Source organism: Cnephaeus nilssonii (assembly GCF_951640355.1).
Source record: "Cnephaeus nilssonii genome assembly, chromosome: 22".
NCBI classification, from domain to species: domain Eukaryota; kingdom Metazoa; phylum Chordata; class Mammalia; order Chiroptera; family Vespertilionidae; genus Cnephaeus; species Cnephaeus nilssonii.
This window is the reverse complement of record NC_137093.1, coordinates 26,617,532-26,643,088: the sequence shown is the minus strand read 5'-3', so window position 1 is coordinate 26,643,088 and position 25,557 is coordinate 26,617,532. Positions and strand designations below refer to the sequence as shown.

At 52.9% G+C, this 25,557-nt stretch overlaps 1 protein-coding gene across 6 annotated transcripts in view; it reads right to left on the bottom strand.

Moving 5' to 3' along the window:
* DEPDC5 (DEP domain containing 5, GATOR1 subcomplex subunit) overlaps window positions 1–25,557 on the bottom strand; it is a 67,618-nt gene that overhangs the window by 9,444 nt on the left and 32,617 nt on the right. For 3 of the 6 annotated variants that reach the window (XM_079763035.1, XM_079763034.1, XM_079763036.1), the window contains 13 exons: window positions 24,431–24,496; window positions 21,916–22,072; window positions 21,082–21,242; window positions 19,092–19,209; window positions 18,505–18,672; window positions 17,161–17,380; window positions 16,423–16,556; window positions 12,229–12,340; window positions 5,010–5,164; window positions 3,627–3,704; window positions 2,983–3,115; window positions 2,144–2,252; window positions 789–1,013 (listed from right to left, as the gene is read on the bottom strand). In XM_079763035.1, coding sequence (XP_079619161.1) covers window positions 789–1,013; window positions 2,144–2,252; window positions 2,983–3,115; window positions 3,627–3,704; window positions 5,010–5,164; window positions 12,229–12,340; window positions 16,423–16,556; window positions 17,161–17,380; window positions 18,505–18,672; window positions 19,092–19,209; window positions 21,082–21,242; window positions 21,916–22,072; window positions 24,431–24,496 — 1,836 coding nt within the window. Of the gene's footprint in view, window positions 1–788; window positions 1,014–2,143; window positions 2,253–2,982; window positions 3,116–3,626; window positions 3,705–5,009; window positions 5,165–6,121; window positions 6,906–9,124; window positions 9,191–12,228; window positions 12,341–16,422; window positions 16,557–17,160; window positions 17,381–18,504; window positions 18,673–19,091; window positions 19,210–21,081; window positions 21,243–21,915; window positions 22,073–24,430; window positions 24,497–25,557 lie in introns of those variants that run through there. The other 3 variants (XM_079763039.1, XM_079763037.1, XM_079763038.1) reach the window with 3 other exon arrangements.

Sequence of the window (25,557 nt, the reverse complement as noted above, 5' to 3'; positions counted from 1 at the left end):
GCGGTGCCACTGGCATCTAGTGGGTAGAGGTCTGAGAGGCTAAGCACGCTACGAGGCACAGGACAGCGCCCCACCACACAGGATGATCTGGACCCCAATATCCACAGTGCCTAGGTCGAGGCCCTTGCTCTCTGGTTTTGCACGAGGGACTCACCTCAGAAGAAGCCCTTCTATCGAACACTTTAAAGGAAAAGACGTTCTTCAAATAACTGCTAGTTACCCCCCACCTGAAAAGAGCCCAAATCTAACAGATGTGTTTTGCAAAACATTTTCCTACAACGTGTTTGTGCACTTGCCGCCATCAGTGCCCCTGATCCTCTGCCTCTGAGCTGGGCGATGCTGAGCGACCGGTAGCCAAGCCCGTAAGAGCAAAGAGCGCTCTGTGCTGGCCTGCGGGGCGCGCCCAGTGAGAGGCGACGCCTGGACTTCTGGCCCTGGGTCGGGTTCTTCGGAAATCTCTGTTTCCTTCAGCGCTCAGGAAAATCAAGTACCACCGCACACCCTCCGATATTTATTTAAAGCAACCCATTGTGCCTCTGTCTCTGAAAGTGACCTTGGGGAGAGTGGGACGCCGATGAACACTGTTTGTTGGTCGGGACAGTAACGAGCTCGGCCCACTCAGCAGAAGCCAGCACAGGAGCCTGCAGTGCCGACAGACCGAATGGCCAGTGTGACCGCCACGGCGGCCCCGATCCCGGGTCCCGTGGCCTCGTCCCCTCGGCTGGCGGCCACTCGGCCTCAGCCATCCGCCAGCGTGTCGCCGGGCCCTACGCGGGTCGGGCACCTACCTAAGAGCGCCGCGGCCTGGCTCCGTCCTCCGAAGCTGCGGCTGAAGGAGCTGTGCCTGCTGGCGTAGGAGGCCGGCCGGCTGGGCAGCCAGGGCAGGAGGAAGGCCGGGATCTCGGAGTGCAGGAGCTCTTCGGCCACGAAGGCCACCTCAAACCACTTGCGCTGGAAGCTGGCGAAGTCGTCCACCGCGGGCGTGTGCCAGGTGGTGGGCTGCTGCATGGCCACTGGGGAGGTAGAAGGGAGAGAGAGCGCCTTGGGCACGAAGGCTTGTTTTCTTACGGACACACGCTCCAACATGGGTAAGCCTTGAGCACATCATGCTAAGCAGAAGAAGCCAGGCACAAAAGGCCACGCTGTAAGAGTCCCCTTAATAAAATGTCCAGAAAAGACCAATCTTTGGAGACGGACAGCAGACTGGTGGTGGCCAGGGCCGGGGGGCGGAGGAGTCTGGGACTGGCTGCTATGGGCCCAGGGTTCCCACTGGGGGATGGAATGATCCGGAACTAGAGACAGTGGTGGATGCACGACATCGTGAAGGTAGCAGATGCCACTGCATCGTTCACGTTGCCCGGCATTTCTTCAGCTTGAAGGTACAACGGGTCACACTCAGAAATGAAGGGGAGAGGGGGCAGGGACACACTAGCAGCCACAAGGGCGGCGACCTGCCCGATCCTTGGGGAAGAGCGGCACAGGATGCCTTATCGGCTGCACGATTCCTGAGACCCGGCGGCCGACGCCCTTCGCCTGCAGGACGAGAGTCACACAGCCCTGCGCGCCAGGGGACCGGAGCGGCCTGCCTGCGTCCTGGCTGTCTCCGGCGCTGTGCGAGCCAGCTCTGACCAGCTGGGATTGCTCTCCTCTTGGGGATCCCTTTTCCTCATTAAAGCAACCCGCAAACAAACCCATAAAACGTATCCTGGGAAATATGTTGGGTCTTGATGGTCTTCCTGGGGGAAGAAATGGATCTGCAGGCCCCGTGAGGAGGAAGTGCTGTTAGACATGCAGGTTAGAGCCCATCCTGTCATACTCAGATCCACCTGCACCGGGTGGGGGCGCTGTAATCAAAGCCAGCCACCGAAACATGACCCGCGGGAATTGGCTCACACCCGGTCCCTCGCCCTCATTTAGGGTTACTCCCATTCACGCTGCTCTCACAAGAACGTCCTGTAGTTTTAAGACACCCGCGTCGCTCCAGCTATGCTTAAATTAAACACGAACGCTCACGGGAGCCGACAGGCCCGGCACAACTTGGAAAACAAAGTGACCCAAGAAGCTCAAGCAGCAGCGCCATCTGAGAGAGCAAGTCACCGGGCAAAGCACCAGCCCCCGGGCACCAGCGTGCCACGCCTCTGACCTCGGTCGGGCTCCCTGTCCACGACTATCTTGTAGAAATAGAAGCCGTAGATGAAGGTCCGCCAGACCTCGCCGGACGCGTGCGTGATGAGCTGCTCCTCCAGCATTTTCTGAGGGAGAGACAGTGAGACTCTGAAATTCCTGCAGAGGGACATGTGAGAGGCGCAGCCCCCGGTACAGGACGGAGTGGAGGGAATGGCAGGGCCCCCAGGAGACCGTACCCTCCACCCCCACCCCCATCAGCCATAGCTGCACCCTGCTAAGTGCTGTGCCTGGTGCAGCCAATGCTATAAAGTACAAATGCATATTTTAACAGCATCAAATATTTCAAACATACGGAAAAGTATAAAGAAAATCCGACTTCAACCAATTTAATATTTTACTATACTGACATCAGATCTTTTTAAAATACATTTTTATTAGCGGGCTCTGTGCGCAATGGATAGCGCATTGGGCTTCTAAATATATTTTTTATTGATTTCCAAGAGGAAGGGAGAGGGAGGGAGATATAGAAACATCAATGATGGGAGAGAATCATTGATCGGCTGCCTCCTGCATGCCCCACACTGGGGATGAAGCTCACAACCCAGGCGTGTGCCCTGACTGGGAATTGAACCGTGACCTCCTGGTTCCTAGGTCAACGCTCAACCACTGAGCCACGCTGGCCGGGCTCAGCCAGATTTTTAAGTCGTGTCTTTCAAAGCAAGACAAGCTCCTTCCTCGACTCCAGACAGTCTTCACACTTATTAAAGCAGACCCTCCCCCCACCTCCAGACCTGGCTGCTGGAAAGGGCGGCTCCTTCAGAGACGGTGCTGCGGGCCCCGCCCGGGCTGTCTCACCTGCATGATGTCGATGGCCATGGCCGGCGTCTGGACGCCCTCCACGTTGTTCACCAGCCAGTGCACCACCTCGGCGCTGATGAAGCAGGAGGGCGAGAGGCCCTTCTGCTCCGAGAGCAGCTGGACGCCTGTCCTGCGTTCCATCGCGGCGGGCAGGGAGCGGGGCGGGGCGCACCACGGCAGCAGCGGAAAGAGAAGACGGTGAAGAAGGGACTCGTGCTAAAGCGCTTACTATCTGACGGGAGGGTCCCCCAAGTGCGACTGCTCGCCACTATTTCTAGACCCCGAGAAACCCCCGGACAGAACAAAAAATGGTATAAAAGTGGGGGAAGGAGAAGAGAAAGCAAAAAGGACCTGGCATTTAGAGAACACCTGTCCTCGTCAGGTATCAGACTAGGTGAGTTACGTAACTATTTTATGTAATCCTTACATCAAACCTGTGACTTCTATTATCCCATTTTGCAAACAAGGTGAGTCTCAGGGACCAGAGAGGTCAAGTAACTCGCCCAAGGCCTCACAGCTAGTGAGCAACCAAGTCAGGTAGGACTCCGCCAAACTGCAGTGCCCGAGCCTGGCCCGGCTTGGGCCTGCCGGACCCTCCGGACCCTCCCGCCCCGGCGCTCACACACGCGCCCAGCACTTACGAGGGGTGCTTCATGGCGTCCAGGATCTCGGCCAGCGTGGAGGCCGACGTCAAGGCGCTCGCCACCACCTGCTGAGAGCTGGACACAGAGCGCCTGGTCAGCAGGGCCAGGGCAGGGGCCTTAGGAGCCTGGACAGCACTGACGTTAAAGGCGCCCCAGAAAATTCTGGATCGCTACATCCTGGGGTTATTTTATGGGAGGGAGGGGGGTTTCCTACTTCCGACGTGTGTACATTAAAAAACAAAAAGAATTCCAAGTGATTTTATGTCCACACTTGCTTATTTTTTTAAAAAAATACGTTTTGTTGATTTTAGAGAGGGGAGAAGGGGTTCCTCCCACACCCACGCTGAATGGGGACTAAACCAAGCACCCCGAGTCCCCACTCCCAGGCTCGGACAGGAGGCGGTCCCACCCGCGTGAGCGCCGCCAGTGACTCAGAACTCAGCTCCTCCGAGGCATCCGGCTGCTAGCAAGTTCTTTACCACGAAATGCAACCTGTTCTAATTTTCGGTCGCTGGTCCCGATTCCTGTCAATGTTGGTCTCCTTGTCTCCAGCCTAGACACCCCCAGTTCCTCTTTTCTTTCAAAAGCAGAGGAAAACCTGCGCCCCTGGTCTGGCAAGCAATGAGGAAGCAGGGACATGCACTCCGTCCCTCCCGGCCAGAGCCAGGCTTGATGGGGATGAACCTGGGAGACGCCAGGGACGAGCGCCGCCCAGGCCTGCCTGCGCCTCTGAACTGATCCTCCATGGCCCCAGGGAACGGCTGCGAGCATGAGACATGCGACGTGAAGGCAACCGAGCGCTTCTGACAGCGCCGGCCAGGCAGGCTGCCCGGGGCCCCTCTCCCTCGGGGAGCGGGTGCCAGAGTCAGGTTCCTCGGGCTGCTCCGTCAGCCCAGGGAGGCGGCAGGAACAGCCTGGGCAGATGGCTAGGGAGCCATTACGCAACAAAGGAAATCAAGAAGAAGTTCCTCTGATCTGCCACTTCCTCAAGCAAATGAGGTCCGAGCGGCTTCTGCTCCCTCTGGATGCTCGGGAATTTCCCATTTCCCGGCAGAGCCCTGTCTGGCCACAGAGGGACCCATTCACTATCCGTGCATTTCCTCCAGCGGCGTAGACCCACTGCACGCTACCACATGCGAGGCCTCTGCCACGGGAGCCACGTGAAACAGGACGGACTGGCTCAGAGCCCCCTCCCCAAAGCCCACTCTGCACGTCTGATCCTCCGCGGGGACCTCTGAGCTCTCCAGTGAGCAAGGCAGGACGCCGGTCATCAGCCCCAGCACAGGTGCTGGTGAGAACGGACTGGGAGTCAGGACTCGGGCCTCCCAGACTCCCAGCCTCCACGGGCGGACCATCCCCATCGCCCAGGAGGCGTCTCACCTGCTGTCACTGGGGTTCGCGGAGGTGAAGCCCGGCTCCCCCGAGTTCTGGGAGCTCCCGAAGGTCTGGCTGTTGCCTCTGTCCACGGACTGGCCTGCGCTTACCCCCAAGCTGGTGCCGTCCAACCCCGGGACGGCCGTCTGGTCCACGGATACCTGTACGTTAAAAAAAAAAAAATTCCTTAAGGCTATTTGCATTTATGGTCCTTTTCCTTTCTTTTTTAAAGGGGACTAGGAGGACTCGAGCACTTCTAAAATGAAGCCTCACATGGTCAGCTATGCTGTTAGATGCCGCACAAATTACTCCTGCTAAGTCAGGGCGTCTCAACCTGGACACGACTGCCACTTGGGGACAGATCAGTCTGCTGTGGGGGCTGTCCTGTGTGGGCCATAGAGCAGCATCCCCAGCTTCTACCCACGAGATGCCAGTAACACTACTCTCATGATCTCCCCCAGCCCAGTTGTAATGAATAAAAATGTCTCCAGATAGTACCAAATGTACCTTGGGAGGCAAAATTGCCTCTGATTCTGAAAGAACCATTTGGCTCCTGGTTGGGGGGTGGAAAGAACACACCAAAAACACGTAGACTCTGCCAGCACCGTAAGTGCACGGAGAAAGGCAGCAAGAGGCAACTTGCAATTACCATCCCCATCTGCTTCTAACCAGCAAGACTTAGGAAGGGGTACTGCACTGTCCTTCTAAGTTAGAAGCGAATTGCCCTGACTGGTTTGGCTCAGTGAATAGAGCGTCGGCCTGCGGACTCAAGGGTCCCGGGTTCGATTCCAGTTAAGGGCATGTACCTTGGTTGCGGGCACATCCCCAGGAGGGGGTGGGCAGGAGGCAGCTGATCAATGTTTCTCTCTCATTGATGTTTCTAACTCTCTATCCCTCTCCCTTCCTCTCTGTAAAAAATCGATAAAATATATTAAAAATAAAAGATAAAAAATTAGAAGCGAATGGAGGACTCAACCCAGCTCTTCTGTGACGCCTCCTGGATCCTGGTAATGGGTTCCCTCTCATCTACTGCCCCTGAGAACTGCCCCACCAGCCTAAACTGAAGGATGTCTCCAAAATTTGCCTAATTCCTGCCGTTTCATTTCAGTGGAGATGTGGTTAAGGAGTTATCCTCTTCATCAGAAATTGGCAAACATTTTCTGGAAAGGACCAGACTATTTTAGGCTTTGTGGGCCCTATAGGGCTTGCGGCAACTACTCAACTCTGCACGGAGAGCCACAGAAGCAGCCGTAGACAATGTAAACAAATGGACATGGCTTTGTTCCAATAAAACTTTATTCATAAGAGCAGATGGTGGGCCAGGTTTGCCCATTCCCTGACCCCTGCTCTACGTTCATCTTTCAAGAGGCAGCACAGAAAGGCGTGTTGCTCAGGTCTTCACTCCAGGAAAAGCCATGCTTCTCCCGGGAAACTGGCTTGCCTTCATCTCACGACCACTGTTCTCTGGCTGCCAGGAGGGTCGGGGCTGAATGTAGCATGAAACTCGAGGGACTTTAGAAGACCTCACACGATGTCCTATCGGACTTTTCCTTTTCCTGAACTTCCCCCAAATCTGAAAATGCAGTCACGTGTTTACTCTGGAGGTATGTTTATTTCCATCGTCCACCTCAAGTAGTTTTTTGGACCAGGGCCAGTGGAAAACGGACGATGGACAGAATGGCTGTCTTCTTGCACAGAGGCCTGGAAAGAGCCACGCGGAGGGGTGCTGGGTCTAGAGCAGCGGTCGCCAACCGGTGGTCCGTGAGGTCCGAAAGGTTGGCGACCGCTGGTCTAGAAGGCATTTCTTCTTAGAAACCGTGTGCAAAGTCTTCGTCGCAGAGGACTGCAGGCACTCCCTCTCCAGGAGGTGGAGTTTCATCTCCCCATCCTCTGCCGAGTGGGCTAGATGAGCATGGAAAGGGAAACCGTAACGTCACAGAGGAGACAGCTGGCAGATGCGACATCACCGCGTGATGACTTCTGTCACTCGTGATGTATGGGCCCTGTGGCCCCTCTCCACTCTATGTGTCAAAAAACAAAGCAAGCAGCCCAGCCAGTGTGGCTCAGTGGTTGAGCATCGACCTATGAAGCTGATCCATGATTCTCTCTCAGCATTGATGTTTCTCTCTCTCTCTCCTCTCCCTTCCTCTCTGAAATCAATAAAAATAACAAATTTCTAAAGAAAACAAAGCAAGCAGATTTTATGTTATGCATATTTAACACAGAAATTAAGTGCAATTTCATTTTGTGTGAGTATAGGGAGCTCCCTTACTGTACCTGATTTGAGTAGAGTTAATTTTCTAAAATGTTATATGTCTTCTTAACAACATACCTGGTGGGAGATATAAATATTTTCACGTGTCCTCCTAAGATCTCAACTGTTATTTCCAATTGTGGGAACTCATCCACTTTAGTTCTACTGGAGAATTCTACCACGTGAATGGACTATTACGGGATATTTAACACAATTCTCTTATTCCAGATCTGTTGATCTTTTTAAAATATTTTTTTTTTATTGATTTCGGAGAGGAATGGAGAGGGAGAGGGAGAGGGAGAGAGAAACATCAATGACGAGAGAGAACCATTGATCGGCTGCCTCCTGCACGCCCCCCACTGGGGATCAAGCCTGCAACCCAGGCATGTGCCCTTGACAGGAATCAAACCCGGGACCCTTCAGTCCGCAGGCCGACGCTCTAGCCACGGAGCCAAACCGGCTAGGGATTGCTTTTTCTTATGTTAAATTCTAATCTAAGTCCAAGAGGGTCTCTCTTGTTAGAAAGCAAAAGTTTAAAAAGTCCGACCTGAGTCTGTTTTAAACCAAAGATGCAGTGCGCCGCCCACACTCAGAGATCACAGGTTCTGGCTTGGACTCAGAGGCCCCAGCAGGGATCCGCCCCGAGTCGAGCAGCTCCCTGGGAAGAGGTAGGTGCGGGCCGCACAGACAGGTGGGCAGAATGGTGCAGGGGCTCAGCCCCTCGCCAGCTGGATGCCACTTGACCAGCTAACATCTTCAAGCCTCAGTTTCCTCATCTGGAAAGTGGGGCGATAATCCCTGCACCTCACACCCTGCTGGGAAGATCATACTTGCAGAGCCCACTGCATAGTGGGGGGCAGGGAGGTACTGAATGCTGGTTTTCTGACTTCTACCCAGTAAGGGTCCCTTAACCCCACCCTTAAACTCCCAAGTCCCAACCTCCTTAGCTTGCCCTGCTCCGCATAAACCTTCTCAGCTCTCCCAAGTCCCTGTAACTAGGCCAATGTCACGCACTCAGGGGTCTTGGTAAAGGACTGGGAGCCCCGTTTATCGTGCCCTAGGACCTGTCGGGACAGTCATTGCTAATGTTGACTACAGAGCAGGGGGGTGGTCACAGGTCAAGCCTGTTGGGTCCTGGATTTAAACCCCAGGTGGGCACCACGCTGTGTAAAGTACAGCTTCTTTGCCTCTCAATTTTTCCGTTTGTCAACTGGCCCTAACACTCCCACCTAACGCACAGGTGACGGCATGAGGACAGAGTGAGACGGTACTACGTGCGCGCAGACAGCAACTGAAGGATGGCAAGGCGTGCAAGGCCCTGGGCGATCTGGCCCAGACCCTTCCTTTGACACACGTGTTCAGGGATGTCCAGTGGCCGGACGAGCTGCCCGGGGCCACACACGTTAGCCTCCGACAGCACAGGCCTGTTAGTAAACGTGTGCTGGTTTCCACCACTTCCCGCTTCTCACCCCACGATTACAAACTTCTCTGGTTGTATTAGGAGTTAAAAAAAAAAAAAAAAAAAGCGTTCAGTCCTTAAACGGGCCTCGTCCGTGCTGCTTGTATTACGTGGACAGAAACACCTAAAAGGGAAGATGCTGCCACGTGGCGAAGAACCAGCGGCAACTCCGAGGCAGAGACAGGAAGCGCAAGTCAGCACTGATGCGACCATTTGGTCTCTCGCATCCATCATTTCCATCCCCCTCTGCCACGGCCAAAACCACGGACGGGAACATATGCCTCGGAGACCAAAGTCAATGTCAGCTGCCCTTGAGTCTCAGCCGAGGTCCCATCCCATCTGTCCCGAGCCGAGCAGAAGGCTCCTGCCGACCGGGCAGGCGTGCGTGGGCTGCAGGGTTTGACTGACCTGCGAGTAGAAGGCGGACGACGCTGTGCGGGGACTGCGGACAGACTCCATAGAGAAGGCCCCGTCCTGGAGTCAGAGGAGGAGGAGGAGGCAGTGGCGGCAGCAGGTGCAAGAGAGCGAAGGAACGGAATGTGGGCCGGTGGTGAGCCATCAGGGGGCCGAGGGGGGGCACGAAAGAAAAACAAAAAAACAAAAACAGGGAGGGAAGGAGAGAAACAATGGCTCATGAAGAGGATGGGGGAAGAGAGAGCCACAGGGAAGACAACATCCAAACGCAAAGCACAGACAGGACTCGCACCTTCGTGGGCAGAGCACCCCATTGCGTGGGAGCAAGCACCGGGCGTAGAAGGCGGGTCCAAGCTCCCCCGGGCCTCCTTGGAGCCCGGCTCGGATGCTCGTGCCCTCCCATACAGCTCTGAGCTCCCTTCAGGCCTGTGCCAAGGGGGAGGGAGAGCCGGAGAGCAGCTTGGAGGGGGTGGTAGGGAAGACCCTTCCGGGGTCACTGTCTGGCCTCCCACCAGCCTGGGTGACCAGCAGGCCTCTTGGCGAGATACTCAGCGGCTTGAGGTTTTCAATTCTGTCGGTCCCTAAGCATGGCAGCCAGACGGGAGAAGAGGGTTCCATGCAGGACAAGGTCTTGCTTTTTATGTTCTGAGAAAACAGGGGATAAAGAGGCAGCATCCCTTCTCCTCCAGTCTGTGTGACAATGTCAGAATGTCGGACGCACAGGCACTGGTGGGAGCTTCTGAAACTGCCTTCCTCTCCCAGCCTGTCCTGTGGGCCTCAAGTTGCCGTGTATTTGAAACAAAAATGACATAGAAGCCCAGGCAGCGTGGCTCAGTGGTTGAGCATCAACCTATGAACCAGGAGGTCACGGTTCAATTTCCGGGCAGGGCACATGCCCGGGTTGCAGGCTCCATCCCCAGTGTGGGGCGTGCAGGAGGCTGCCGATCAATGGTTCTCTCTCATCATTGATGTTTCTATCTCTCCCTCTCCCTCCCTCTCTGAAATCAATAAAAATACATTTTTTAAAAATGACATAGAGGACTTTTCCAATGACCCCTCCTTCCACCTTTCTTATAGCTCAGAAGGCCTCCCTTGTTCTGTCAAAATGTTTTTGCTTTGGGTGCATTATCACTGAAATTCAGAACCGACACTCGATAGAGCTGAAGGCCTCTGCTTTCCTACCCCCTTCCTTCAATCCTGTCCGCAGAATCACTGAACCGCTTGGCTGTGTGTTTGATCAATACTGCTGCCATTTCCCACAAGCCACTGGAAACTCGGGTAACCAACCATGAAAACGCGCGGCTGTGGGGATGCAAACTCGGGTACCCTTCCACGCATCCCAGCCCAGACATTGCCTGGAGACATCGCCAGGCGGTTCTGAGCATGTCAGCCAGGGTTCTTCACGCTGGCCATCGCATCACACCTTTCATTCTCCTTGCCTCCACGGGAATCCACACCCGGCATGGCGGACGGCCATCCATCTGGGTTTTAGTGTTCAGTGGGAAGGTTAGGAGAGTGTTCTGAATGGCAATCGAATATCTGGTTGTGGCCACATTTTAGCCAGGATGCTTGTGGCTCTGTCATTTCTCTGCTTTTCAGGCCTGTCCCTGGCCCTGTTTCTAATCCTCACAGATGGCAATGAGCAGAGGTCAAAGCGAGGGTACTTAGGGATTCTCATTGTTCCATCCGGGTCCCTTCTCTGCCAGAACAGACAGAAGCAGAGGCGCTGATACTGCTGAGATGTATGTACATGCAAGTGAGGATGGGTGAAAAGCCTCTTCCTTGACCAACAGATCATTCCTTACGCACAGACTGTCCTTAGAACTGCACCCGAAGCCACAGCAAACTACAGCCTGCAGGCCACACCCAGCCACTGGCCTATCACGGCCTGTGAGCGAGGAGAGGGCTGTAACTGCGTATGGAAGCACCTGCGCAAAAGCCTTGATCTTGCCTCTTGGCCCACAAAGCCTGTATTCCTCAAAGTTTGCCAACCCCTGACCTGCAGATTACACAAGCTGCCTACAGCCTCAGTTATACTTTTCCTCAGATTTTAATCCCTCCATCCTTATAGTTTAACGCTAGTAATTTATCCTGAAAAAATAACCAGCGATGTGGTCAAATAATTATCTGCAAAGATGTTATTTGCAGTATTATTGATCACTGTAGAATAATTATACTAGTAAAGATTTATGGAAGAATTTTCCAAAGTTGTTTTTAAAACCAGATGAAAAAACGTAAATTATAAATGAAGGGCCATCCATATGATGAAATATTATATCATTATTTTTAAAAATCATTCTTTTGAAAAATAATGATATATGGGCAAATGTTCATGACATGGAAGTAAAAGAAATAAATACCAAGGTGGATAGACAATTTGAGCACAATTTTGAAAAGAAAACACATCTATTAAATCTCCTTCGTTTCTTCTTAATAGAGATCAGATGAAAGGACATCTGATCGGCTCACCTACCGCACCAGGACGATCTCGGGTTCTGGATTTCCCAGAGGCGCTGACAGAGCCCAGGCCACTGGTCGTAAAGGGGTAAGAAGCCTGACCTACAGTTCCCGCCCCTCTGCTGTCCCTCCTATTCTGCACAGAGGCCCCCCGCCTCAGGGCTGTGATTTTTGTGGTTGTTGTCGCTTTCAGGAGTCTGAGCAAACAGACGGGAATTTCGTTAGCAAAGAGAGAGCTCTCTGACCCTGGACTTTTGCTTGTAGATCATTAAAAACAAAGAAAAAGGGAAAAAGTGAACTCTCATGGCAGATGCCTCAGGAGCTTCCTACCTGCCCTGCGGGGGAGCCGGAGATGTGGCTAAAGGACAACCAGATGGCCAATGCCAAGGCTCAAGCCAGATCCTGGGCCTTGACCAATACCGTTTAGCCCGGCTGCCTTCTATCTGCATCTACTGAACAGTCAGCCTCCTGACAGTTCAGAGCAGGAAAGTCCCTCAGTAACAGTAGTCACGCTGCAAAGGGCGCAGGGCAGAACTCCTCCGAATCCTCAGCACGCAGGTCCTAGACCCCGCCCTCCCCATCGGGCCCCTGGGGGCACGTTCCCCCCCCCCCCAGGTCCCCACTGGAGTGGCCCCCTTTACCTTTCTCGGGCTGTCCACGTAGGTGGGAGTCATGGCAACGCTGCTGCTGCTGTCGGCTGGCTGGGCGGAGCTCTTGCCCCCGTGCACGGCTGCCTGCTGCTCTCCCAGGCACCTGGAAGGACACACACACGCCCGTGGCTCGTGCGGAGTCCCCCCCCCCCCGCCCCAGGAAGGCCCCCCGCGGTAGACAAGGTGCCGTGAAGACAGAGCTGTTGCTGTCATTTTTGTTGTTTTTTTTTAATCCTCACCCGAGGATATTTTTTCCATTGATTTTTAGAGGGAGTGGAAGGGAGAGGGAGAGACAGAGAGAAACATCAGTGTGAGACACATTGACTGGTTGCCTCCCCCACACACCCCGACTGAGGTGATCAAACCTTCAACCCAGGTACGCGCCCTTGACCAGGAACCGAACCCGCGACCCTCTGGTGCGCAGGCCGATGCTCTAACCACTGAGCAACACCAGCCAGGGCTCAAAAACCTTTTTTTAAAGTTTTCTAATATCAAATATTTCGCCAATCACCTTCCAACATTTCTTGGCAGTTTGTTTGTTCAAAACAGGATTCAACTAAGGTCCCTACATTGCAATACGTTGTGTCTCTTAAGTCTCTTTAAGCTATAAACGCCTTCGGATCGCTCCTGAGCCCTGCCGTTTATCTGCTGAAAGCAGCTCGTGTGTCCTGTGAACGGACAGCCGGGAGAGCCGACGGCCTCCCTTCCCTGCCATCGCGCTCCTCGGGGCCTGCGCTGCCTGCGGCCGGAGAGGATGCTGAGCGGCGGGCAGATCTACGTCTGGAGGCCCCCCGGCCCCTCTCTGGCGACGGCAGCTGCCGCTGATCATCTCTGCTGGGTCTACGCGTCATCAGAGCCCACGCACGGCCATGTTCTACCATCGTCCCCACCTATTCGCTGGAACACCGAGGAAAGGAACGTTCCCCCCAACAGCGACTTGGCTGCTCTGGGGTGCAGTTCATACGGGAAACGCGGAGCCAGGGCTGGTTCCTTCCCTTGTCCCCTCGCATCACTGTCTGCCTCTCCCCACTCCCCTCACTGTGTTTCCTGAGCCTCACGCTCGGTCGCACACCGTGCCATTCCCTTGGGTGGCCGCGGCCGGAGAGCAGGGCCAGGAAGGCTTGGCTACCCCAGCGGCCTCACTGATGCCCACGTCAACCCCCACCTACTGAGCTGCCGTCCGGCCCGTGGACTAGCAATCAGGGATCCAGGGACCCTTGTCTAAGGCTCAGGGGACGGGGCTGCCACAAAATGACCAGTCATACGTATTGTACACGTACACACGTGAGAACATGCACAGGGGCACACGGCCTTCCACCGGGAGGGTGGCACCAAGGCAGTAACAGCCGCCATGGGGCGGGGGGGGGGGTCTCTGCTCGGACTCAGCTGTCATCATTGTCCTCATCTACCAGGAGCAGCGAAGCCTGCTGCTTGGTGCCTGCTGCTTGGTACCTGCTGCCCAGACGGCTCACGGCCACGCTGCTCATCGGCCAAGGCCCAGATCCCAGGGGGCCTGACTGAACGACACACCTCCGAGAAAGACGGGAGCAAAGTGGAAGAAATAAACAGTTAGGCTGGGATGGCAGGACTACAGGGGACATTTAAAAGTTAATTTTCATGCCTGGCCGGTGTGGCTCAGTGGATAGAGCGTCGGCCTGTGGAGTGAAGGGTCTCAGGTTCGATTCCGGTCAAGGGCATGGACCTTGGTTGCGGGCACATCCCCAGTAGGGGTGTGCAAGAGGCAGCTGATTGATGTTTCTCTCTCATCGATGTTTCCAGCTCTCTATCCCTCTCCCTCCCTCTCTGTAAAAAATCAATAAAATATATTTTTTTAAAAAAATAAATAAAAGTTAATTTTCATGCCTGGCCGTGGTGGCTCAGTGGTTGAGCATCGTCCTATGAACCAGGAGGTCACGGTTCCATTCCCGGTCAGGGCACATGCCCGAGTTGCAGGCTCGATCCCCAGTGTGGGTTGTGCAGGAGGCTGCAGATTCATGGTTCTCTCTCATCATTGATGTTTTTGTCTCTCTCTCTCTCTCTCTCTCCCTCTCCCTTCCTCTCTAAAATCAATTTAAAAATTATATTAAAAAAATTCTTTTTCATAATAAATAAAGTGGGGTCAGCTTGGTGCAGGACATTAAAAAGCACACAAATGGAAAGCGCTGTGTGAGCAAACACTCTACGAAGGTCTGCTCCCTCTGCTCTGCCTCCAGCACTGAGAGAACGCACCATGTCACGGAACAGTCCCCCAGGGAGGCGCGGATCTCGCCTCTCTGTCCTGCCTCCTGCTCTGGGGCTAGCTGAGTCTCGCCCCTCACACGGGGACCCCCACCCCAAGCCATCCCTCCTCTTCCAGGATGAGCAGCAGCAGGCTCCTCGGAGCGTCCTGAATGATGACTCACTGACACATTAAAATAAGATCCCCCCACCCCCAGCTTCACACCCTTCCCAGCAACATATGCTCCTTGTGCTTTTTTCCAGCAGGAAAGGCCTGGGACTAGTTGCAGGGAGAACCTGCCAGGCAGGGTCCTGGGGTCTCTCCTCGGGCACAGAGGTATTTTTGGAAGAGGACCCCTCAGTCATGAGCCCAACCTATCCCCACTGTCTTCCTCTCATTTGCTCCCTGTCAGCCTGCTATGCTCTCCGCGTCCCCACCTGGGTCCCTTCCTTCCCGTGTCACCATCGCCCTCCCTCCACCTCTGCATTCTCCCCTGCACCAGCGAGAGCCCACCCGGGGGCCCCTGCCTCCTGGGCCCACCCACCGGGCCTTCCTGCACGTGGGGCTCGGCTCTGAGAACACCACTTCTGGCAGAGACACGGAAGGGCTATTTCGTGATGTTAAGGGATGGCTGTAACTTTCTAGGTGAATGATGGTATCGTGGTTTCGTTTTGCTTTGTTTAGGAAAGAGTACTTATTTTTCAGAGACATACTGAAATGTTACAGAGGAGGGGATACATGTGTGGGATTGAATAAGAAATGAAAAAAGGCCCTGGCCGGTTTGGCTCGGTGGATGGAGTGTCAGCCTGCGGACTGAAAGGTCCCGGGTTCGATTCCGGTCGGGGGCATGTACCTGGGTTGCAGGCATATGCCCAGTGGGAGGTGTGCAGGAGGCAGCTGATTGATGTTTCTTTCTCATCGATGTTTCTAACTCTCTATCTCTCTCTCCCCCTTCCTCTCTGTGAAGAATCAATAAATTAAAAAAAAAAGAAAAGAAAAGAAATAAAACTGGAAGATGAGAACAAGTGGGATATAAAAGAAACGAGATTGGCCACGAGGTGATAACCAGTGACGCTGGGTGATGGGTAAGTGGGGAGTTATTATACCAGCCTGTCTACTTCTTTAATCTGTTGGGAATTTTCCATGAAAAGAAAAGGCCTTTCCAAGGATCGCTCTTGCTAAGGTAAGGACAGCCTGAACCCAGCTTCCCACGCAGTCTCTGTAATGGCATCTCCCCCTCGGCCTCCTCCTCACTCCGTATCACTTTCTGAACGCTGAATGGATGCAGGCTCCTGCTGGGACCCTCACACCGACACGCACGGTCCAGTCCCCTATAACATCTCGTGCAGGGACCCTGGCATCCCTTTCTCCATCTTTCACGTCTATTGTCCACCTACTACGTGCCAGGCACAGCACACAGCCTCTGTCCTCAGCGCACAGACAAGTCGGGAGAAGATGAGCTAACCAGGTGCGGCCTGGAAGAATACTGACGGACACAGGCCCAGGCCGCCGGGGAGCACCGAGGCTCCCGGGCCTGGCTGGGAGAGTCAAGGGCAGCACAGAAATGACTGCCATAGCGACGACACGTAATCCTGCATTTGTCTAAACCCACAGAAGGGACACCACCAAGAGAGAACCCTGGGGTCAATGAACTATGGGCTTTGGGTGACTATGTGTCCTTGTAGCTTCATCAGTTGTAACAATTGTACCACTCTGGTGGGGGATGCTGATACATGGGGGAAGATATGTATATGTGGGTGCAGAAATTTCTCATTTGTGTGTATGGGAAATCCCTGTACCTCGCACTCAATTTTGCTTTGAACCTAAAACTGTTCTTACAAAATAAATTCTACTAAAAACAAAACAAAAACAAACAAACAAAAAAACAACCAACCAATAAAACAAAACAAAAACCACTCTCTGGGCCACTACATGTAGCTGCGGCCTCTCTCCGCCCAGGCACTTACTTCTGGCTGGCCTCCATCTCCAACAGGGCAGACAGGGCCGAGGTCCCCTTCTTCCCAACCGGGGGGCCGGCCGCCTCGAGGGAGTGCGTGGAAATGGGCCCGGTCATCTGTAAGCCTTTCATGGCGGCCCCTTTCTGAGGCAGAGAAAGGAGAGGACCCTCAGTCAGGAGCCCAGCCTACCCCACTCCCTTCCTCTCATTTGCTCCCCGTCAGCCTGCCCCGGGAGCCCCTCAGCGGAGGCCTGATGCTGAGTGAGAGCAGGCAGCTCCGAAAGGTCACATGGGGTACGATGCCATTCCTATGACATTTGGGAAGGACGAAAAGCACAGTGACGGAGAACAGGCCACTGGCTGGCAGCGGGGAGAGAGGAGGGGGGAAGGTGGCTGTAAGGCAGGCTGGGGGACCTTTCTTCTGCCGAGGGCCATGTGGATATTTGTAACATCATTCGAGGGCCACACAAAATTAGCAACTTAAATATTAGCCCGCTCTGTTTGGTCGAACATTTAATGAACTTCTAATGCCTTGGCAGGGCCAGACCAAATGGTTTCGAGGGCCTTATACTGCCCGTGGGCCGGACGTTCCCCACCCGTTACACAGGGTGGCACGAGGGAGATTTTTTTTTGAGTGATGGAAACTATTCCATCTCTTGGAATCTCCTGGAGAGGTCCCTGAGATAGGAGGAGACGGTTCCCGAATCCCAGACCAAGCGCCGTCCCCAAGGGGCCGCGGAGCCCTCACCCGCATCATGCGATCTGAGCGGTGGCGCCTGCGGATGCGGTTCAGGCCCTCCACGAAGCGGATAAAGCCGTCCAGCAGCTGCCACTCCTCCTCGTCGGCCCGGGGCCGGTCCCCGTAGATGTCGCAGTGGGCCTCGCCCTCCGTGATGCGCTTGGTGGCGGTGACACAGGCGGGCAGCAGCAGGAAGCGGGTCCTCCAGAACTTCAGAGACTCGATTAAGCTGTGGAGGAGCCAACGAAGAACGGGGGGTGGTGGTGAGAAAACGTGGATCAGGAAAGCACCGTCTCAACCCTCTCCCTGACGCTGGGGTGTGGGGGTCCCTCTCCCCATGATGTGCCACCATTCAGGGGGCTTCACTCACAACACAAGCTCATGGTATGCCAAAGATAATTAAAAAATAAATTCTGGGGGGGAAAAAACAAAAAAATCGACCTCAAGGTCACAGTTTGATTCCTGGTCAGGGCACATGCCCAGGTAACAGGCTCAATCCCCAGTGTGGGGTGTGCAGGAGGCAGTTGATCAATGAATCTCTCTCATCATTGATGTTTCTATCTCTCTCTCCCTCCCCCTTCCTCTCTGAAACCCATAAAAATATATTTTAAAATAATAACAAAATAAAAATTAAAAAAAAGACACAAAAACACAAGCTCAGAAGGAAGGACTGGAAGGTTGCATTTGCTTTCTATCTCAGAGATGCCAGAACGCTTCTGTGCGCCCAGCCCAGGGGAGTGGTGGCTTTTTAACCCCCGCAGTCATAAATCACACAGAAAAATTAACAGCGAAGCACCACGAGTAGTCAGGAAAACGTTAAGCGAACATGGCCTGCCCTGACATTCCACCCCCAAGTTTTCTGGCTGTTTGTTTTTAGGTGGTGAAATCGACGTAGCCAAGTTGACCACTTTAACGATGGTTAAGTGTACATGTCAGTGGCATCAGCACATTGCCACGGTGGTGCAACCATCACCACCATCCACCCCATCGTTGAGTTTTCAACCCAAATGCAGATGTGCTTTTGTTCTTCCAGATTCTTCTAAAACCGACATCATTTTGTAATCAAAGGCCAGAAGCGTTAAAATATGGACACACCCAAAGAACTTGTATGCATACGTGCCTAACCCATGGACACAGACAATACGTGGTGAAGGCCTGGGGTGGGGTGCGGGGGGCAGACTGGAAGGCTCAATGGGGGGAAGAAGGGGGACATATGTAACACTTTCAACAATAAAGATTTAAAAAATAATAATAAAAAAATAATAAACGAATAAATATTGTTTAGACAAAAACAAACAAAAAAATATGGCTACACCCAAGGCGGCCCAAGGGAGAGCCGAAGCGCCCTCCGACCTGAAGTCCTCCGAGCCGGCGGAGCAGATGTACTGATCTAAGTAGTTCCACTTGTACTCCTCCAGCCGCTCGTGGGAGAATTCCACCCAGCAGGACACGAACTCCGAGTCTGAGTGGGAGGGGCACAGGCTGTAGGTGTAGTGGATCTGGGCCGATTCGTACGGGTACCTGAAAAAAAACCAGGCACGGCCGCAAGTCCAAAAGAGAACCCTCCCCGATTCCTCCCTACCTTTTCCAAAACACTTAGCACCCCCCTCGGCATTCAACCACCTCATCCCCGGGGCTGGTGGAGGAGATTTCTCAGATCTCCACGTTCTCCTTCTTCTCTCCTCACGTTCTTCATTTTCACTGGGCTTGTTAAGAATCAGGCGAAACGTTATAAACGGAATCAAATCCCTTTTGGGAGTCTGGGAGCTAAAACCCTAACATAAGCCTGGGAAACAAAACAGCAGCTCCAGAAGAAGACAACGACACTCGCTCGGACGCCTCCGTGTGCACTGCGTGTGACACACGTAACTGAGCACGTGGGCAGCATGTGGACAGAATGCAGGTCAGGAGCTGGAAGCCTGACCCATCCCAGCACTCACTTGGGCAGGTAGCGCGTCACGGTGATCATCTTGTCCTTCAGGGTCACTTTGTGGAACGTGCGGCCCATGCTCAGCCAGTACTGGTCCTCCTCCTCAGGGTGGTTCCGGGACACCAGGCCTAAGAGAGGGGGAAACATCATTTTCTACATTTGGTTGCAGGTCATTCCATTAACAGGCAATTGCTTCTCTTCCGTAGAGATTCAGAAAAGGAGAGACAAAAGAGACACTTTCTTTGGAGGGGTAGTTTCATGGAAAAGCGTTATCCTTTGGTAAAAAAAAAAAAAAAAAAAAGTGAAAGTCCTGAAGTTAGCAGATTTTTCTGTTATGAACCAACCAGCTGCAGATGAGAGCCTGGGGCTGCTGATAGCACCTGGATGACACACTCAAAGCCGAACAGCTGGCGTGGCTCAGTGGCTGAGCATCAACCTAGGAACCAAGAAGGTCAGGGTTCGATTCCCGGTCAGGGCACATGCCTGGGTTCGGGGCTCGATCCCCAGTGTGGGGCCTGCAGGAGGCATCTGATCCATGATTCTCTCTCACCACTGGTGTTTCTATCTTTCCCTCTCCCTTCCTCTCTGTAATCAATAAAAATCTATATTTTTTAAGAAATGAAGCTAAAAAAAAAAAAAAAAAGAAATGAAGCTAAAATAGTCCCGGTACTCAGAAAGGTTCCTATTCAGTAGAGTCCAGAACAGGAAAAGAAGGCAACACGTGATAGATATCACAGGGGCTTTCAAGGAAAATCCAGAGGGAGTCTGAGGCTTCGCCATCAACAACGGGGCCTGGACAGGGTGACCTCTGAGCCCCCTCTAACAAAACCACACTTCTCTGACCCTCTGGCCAGGAGCGGCTTAATGGAGCCAAAGACGGGCGGAGATTTTGAGCTGGTGGTTCGGGGAACAGGGGGTCTCATTAGCTCTCCGGAGGGAGCAGAAGATTAATGGCTGCTCATCGATTGTTCCAGGAAGTGACCGCTGCTTTCTGATTCCGGCACCCGCACTGATTTTCTCTGCCTCTGTTACTTTAGAAGGGCCCTCCAGCGCCTGGCTCCAACTCAGCCGGCGTCACCCAGTCTCTGCCACTGATTAGCCCCTGTCACTCACGGATGACCCTCCCATTCTTGCTCCAAGTCAGTAAGCATCAGTGATGAACAAGAGATGAATCCAGAAGAGAAAAAAAAAAAAGGAAGTATAAACTTCAGGGTTAGGTGACATTTGAGAACCTGCTGTGTGTCAGGCCCCGTGTCTGAAACAAATGCAAGTGTCTGGGTCTAGAATAGTCACTGCGTACTTGGCCATCTCAGGCACGGCTCAGCTGAGGTGCTGCCCGAGCCAGGCTGTGCCATTCCTGAACTTGGCCATTCTCGTCCTTCAAAGGAGAGTTTTAGGGTAAGTCTGTGCCTAGTGGAGACTCTATTCCTCCTGTTAAGTAAAATTTAGGGGAAATATTTTTGTGTTGAAAAACAATTACTCATAGCCCTGCTGGTGTGGCTCAGGGGTTGAGCGTTAACCTATGAACCCGGAGGTTACTGTTCAATTCCTGGTCAAGGGCACAGGCCCGGGTTGCGGGCTCCATCCCCAGTGTGGGGTGAGCAGGAGGCAGCCCATCCATGATTCTCTCTTATCACTGATGTTTGTATCTCTCTCTTCCTCTCCCTTCCTCTCTGAAATCAATAAAGATATATTTGAAAAAGAGAAAAGAAAAATAATTACTCCTAAATGTATCTATTCCCTACCATCTTGAGAGTCTACTTGCACAAATTTAGTAGAAAAGGAAAAATACAGCCCTAGCCGGTCTGGCTCAGTGGATAGAGCTTCGGTCTGTGAACTAAAGAGTCCTGGACCCTCCAATAAAAATGTATTAAAAAATTTACATACTAGTATATATATATATATATATATATATATATATATATATATATATATGTTTTTTTGTGTTGTTTTTTTTTTTAAGAAAAAGAAAAAATGTAAGTCCCAGGAGAAGAACTCACCTCGGCTGTACAGGGGGCTGCTGCTCAGCGGGGGTGGGGGGGCGGGGGTGGGTTTCGGCGCCTTGGGCTGCACGATGATCTGGTAGCCCTGCATGAGACGCTGGCAAATGAACTCCTCAAACACCTGCTGGGCCGTCATCTGCACACCCTCCTCGTCCCTCCTGAAAAAGCAAACGCTTGCTCGCACGCCTATGCTTAGCCCAGGGCGGGGCGACACTCGGAGTCCACACTCCCATCCGTTCCTTCGCTTCAACCCCACAAGCCAGCCCTGATAACCAGTCCACGGTGGTTCCTAAAACCAACAGTCTATAAAGCCGTTCTGGGATAAACGATCAGTTCCAGAGGTGGAAGAAGAAGGCAGGTAATTGGATGCCCAAATGAGTAATCTTAGAAAAGAAAATCACAACAACTGTCACAGAAAACGAGAAGGGATCAATGAGGGGAGATGGTTAAAGGAGGCGGGTCAACAGAACTCCAAAGAAAAAGAGCCCAGTTGGTGTGGCTCAGTGGTTGAGCATCGACCTATGAACCAGGAGGTCAGGGTTCATTCAATTCCTGGTCCTGGCACTTGCCGGGGTTGTGGGCTTAATCCCCAGTAGGGGGCGTGCAGGAGGCAGCCGATCCATGATTCTCTCTCATCATGGATGTTTCTCTCTCCCTCTCCCTTCCTCTCTGAAATCAATAAAAGTATTTTCTTTTAAAAAAGAAAAATGAACAGTTCTTGCATCGTAACGTTTCCTAAGTGTAAGATGACACGGGTTTGAAACCTCAGTGTTTTGACGCACACCTGGCCATGCCCGGACTGCCCGCCAACACCCGCCCCCTGACACGCACCTGTCCATGTCCGCCTCCGGGAGGAGGTCATAGCAGCCCTCGGTGTAGTCGTTCTGCAGGCCCTGGCGGTCAGGGAAGTAGTCGGTGGTGAGGGGGAGGCACGCCGGAGTCGTGAGAGACTTCCAGTCCACTCCAACTGTGCAACAGAAGCCTGGCACTACAGGGGGGGCAGACAGCGTCAGAACTGCCTCGTGTCCACGGGGGAGGCACGTGTGGTCGCCACGGCAAGCGTGGATAGTGGCGGGCAGGGAGGGGAGCCAGAGGAGGGGGGAGGGGAGGGGGGGAGTTCACGGTAAAAGGTGACAGAATTTCCAGGCATGGGGATGGGGAGGGAGAAAGAGAAAGAGAGAAACAGTTTGTTAGACAATGCAATGCGCGTGCTGCTTATTCAATCCCCTCATGCAAACGGGATTCAGAGCTGATTCTTCGTTTTCTGCTGATTGTGAGCTCTAAGCTGTGATGGCAAGGAGGTTACTGCGGGGCAGGCAGGGGTACGCATCGAACCAAGCGAATCACGTCCCCAGAGCAGGAGAGGGCTCGAGGCCGAGCCTCCTGAGCCGGCAGAGGGGCTGGCGGAGCGAGGAGGAGAGCTCAGCTGCGTTTGGGAGCAAGCGGCACACGGTAGCAGAATTTAGTTCTTTCGGAATTGCAAAAATAAGTCACAGATCCAAAAGGGCAGGAAGAGAAGTCAAGGGTGCTTGGGACCGTTATAAGGCCGGAAGTGTATGAGACTGAGCTGAACAACCTAGAAAGGAAAGCTTCAATGGGTAGGTAGCGTGGGCCTGACCACAGGGGTCTGCCCCCAAATTGCCTGCTCTTTGGTTAAAGTGGGGTTTCTCCACCTCGGCACGACTGAGGTGTTCACATTGGATAATTCTGTGTTGGGGGGTGGGGGGCCTGCCCTGTGCATTGTGGGATGTGGAGCAGCACCATGGACGCTACTCACTAGACGCCAATGGCATCTCCTGGTTGTGAAAACCAAACATGTCTGCAGACATGGCCACGTGTCCCCCGGGGACAGCACCCCCTCCCCCAGAGGAGCATCAATGAGTTAAGGTAAACAGAGTGGCTATTTCTTTAAGTCACTGAAGTGAAGACTATCTTCCAAGTCTCTGTACAAAGGAGCGATATGACACAGAAACACCCCACGCCTTTGCCCCTGAACCCCGGGCGAGACCCTAATACAGCTTCTTTGCACAGTACTGTGTCCTTCAGCGTGCTTTGCCGTTACCTGAGCAGCCCTCACCCTGCCTCCTCGGGGCAGCTGGATGTGTCCACCAAGCCCTTTACACAGCTGGCCAAGCCTGACCTCCCAGCGGTGACCGGACCAGAACCCTCTGCTCAGGCGCCTTTCCAGCAGGTAGACACACCCTGACCAGCGCAAGGGATCCCACTGAACCCGGGGCTGCAGGACAGGAGGGCCGCGTGCTCAGTCAGAGCAGGAAATATGCCCCACGCAGCACCGCTGCCCTGGGGAATCTCATCTGACCTACGATCAGCCCAACTCCATGAGCCACACAGGTCTTGGGCTGATGTTTAGCTTGTTTGTTTCAATTTTACTTTATTATTATGGTAAGAACACTGAACACGAGATCCACCTTCTTACGCATTTTTAAGCGTACCACACAGTATTATTATCTGGGCACAATGCCGTACTGCGGAGTTCTAGAACTTACTCATCTTGTGTGACTGAAACTTCATGTCCACGGACTAGCAACACCCCATTTCCACCTCCTGCCTAAGCACCTGGCAACTACCATGCCACTCTCTGAGTCTATGAGTTTGACTATGCAGTCTTGTTAACTCATTAACATTTCAAGAACTCAAAACAGAGCCCTGGCCGGGTAGCTCAGTTGGTTGGAGGGCTGTCCCAATCCGCCAAGGCTATGGGACGGGTGGAATAACAGATCAATGTTTCTCTCTCTCTCTCTCTCTCTCTCTCTCTTCTCTTTTTCTCTCTCCCTCCCTCTCTTCCTCTCTCTAAAATCAATCACTCAATAAAAAAATTGTTTAAGTTATATGTGGATTGTCAACACACAGGGGTCAGGGCCCCGAACCTCATGGTATTCAAGGGTCGGCTATGGTAAGTGGTTCAGCTACTTCAGTAGAAAAGGATGATCAGAACAAATGCAACTCAGTCAGACGTTTCCAGCTACAGGCGTGTACATAGTTCCAGCTCTCATTACTTCTTTCCAACTCTCCCCCCAAGCCATCACTAAGGTACCTAAGGGCTAAGGCCAGCTCTAGACCGGCCCAACAGCCTCATGAAAGTTCTGTTACCCCTCCCACGTTCCTCTGAACCACCTTTCAGAACAGGTCGTTTGGCCACGCCCTTCTCACTTTCCATCCCAGAGGCTACAGAGTCCTCCCTCACCACACTGCCTCCTGGTACCCCGGAGCCATGTGGGGTTCCAGGCCATTCTCTTCCCGCAGGGCCCCCTCTTGCTTCCTCGTGCATGGACCACCCCACACCCCCACCTCCTTCCCACCTTCCCCAGCCAGCCGCCCCTCTTACTTGGGTCTGGAGAGGTAGAGACACTGTCCTCCAGAGAATCCTTATTCTGGGTCCTGGGGTTCATCCCTATGGAAAGAGGAAAACAGCTGGTTTCAATGAGGCTCATTCTTCCAAAAAAGTTCTCACCAGTCATGGTTTTAAAAGCCCAAAACTAGAGCTAAAAATAAAGATGTAAACCAAGTGCTGAGGATTTCCAACAGCACAAAGGAGTCAATCAAAGGAAAAGGATCACTCTAAAACCTGGGAATGAGCCAGAACGCGACTCTGAGGTTATCAATACTATTCTTTGCCCACTGAGACCTTGCAAAAAGCAGCTTACCACTTACAGTAGGAAAAGGGACGTATTTCAAAGTCATTTTAAACGAAGTAAAGCCATCTTTAGCAAGCATAAAAGTAATCTTTAGCAAGCATAAAATGACCTATTTAAATTTCGTCCTTCCCCAAAGCATGGCTGTTTCAAGTAAGACATCAAAGCTCACTACCTGAGGAGAAAACACACATGACTGCACCTATAACCAGGCTGAAAGAAAAACAGAAAGAATCTTTGAAATGCAACTGAAATGTAATAGAACTCATTTTAAGACACACATGTAAATATTTAAATGTCCCTTTCAAAACATGAAATCAATAAAAAAATATAGTTAAAATATACTTTTATTGATTTCAGAGAGGAAGAGGGAGAGATAGAAACATCCATAATGAGAATCATTGATCAGCTGCCTCCTGCAAGTCCCCCACTGGGGATCGAGCCCACAACCCGGACATGTGCCCTTGACCGGAATTGAACCTGGGACCTTTCAGTTTGCAGGCTGACGCTCTATCCACTGAGTCAAACCGGCCAGGGCAAATATATTTTTAAAAAAAGGAAGCAGAGAGCTGAAAACTATCTGCCCAGTCCCACCAACATGGTCCCTGCTGGGCCGCGTGTGAAAAACATGGGAATGGCCCAGGTGCCAGGCTCCAGCCAGCAAAGCTCAGAATGAAACCCGACGGGGCCAGGAGGGAGACCCACAGAGACACCTCCTGGGAACCATGACTCGCTAGAATTCAGTCCAAGCGAGGAGAAAATCTGAGTCACGCCTGCGTGCCTGCAGGTGGTGCAGACTGTCAAGCCCAGGGTGAGAGGG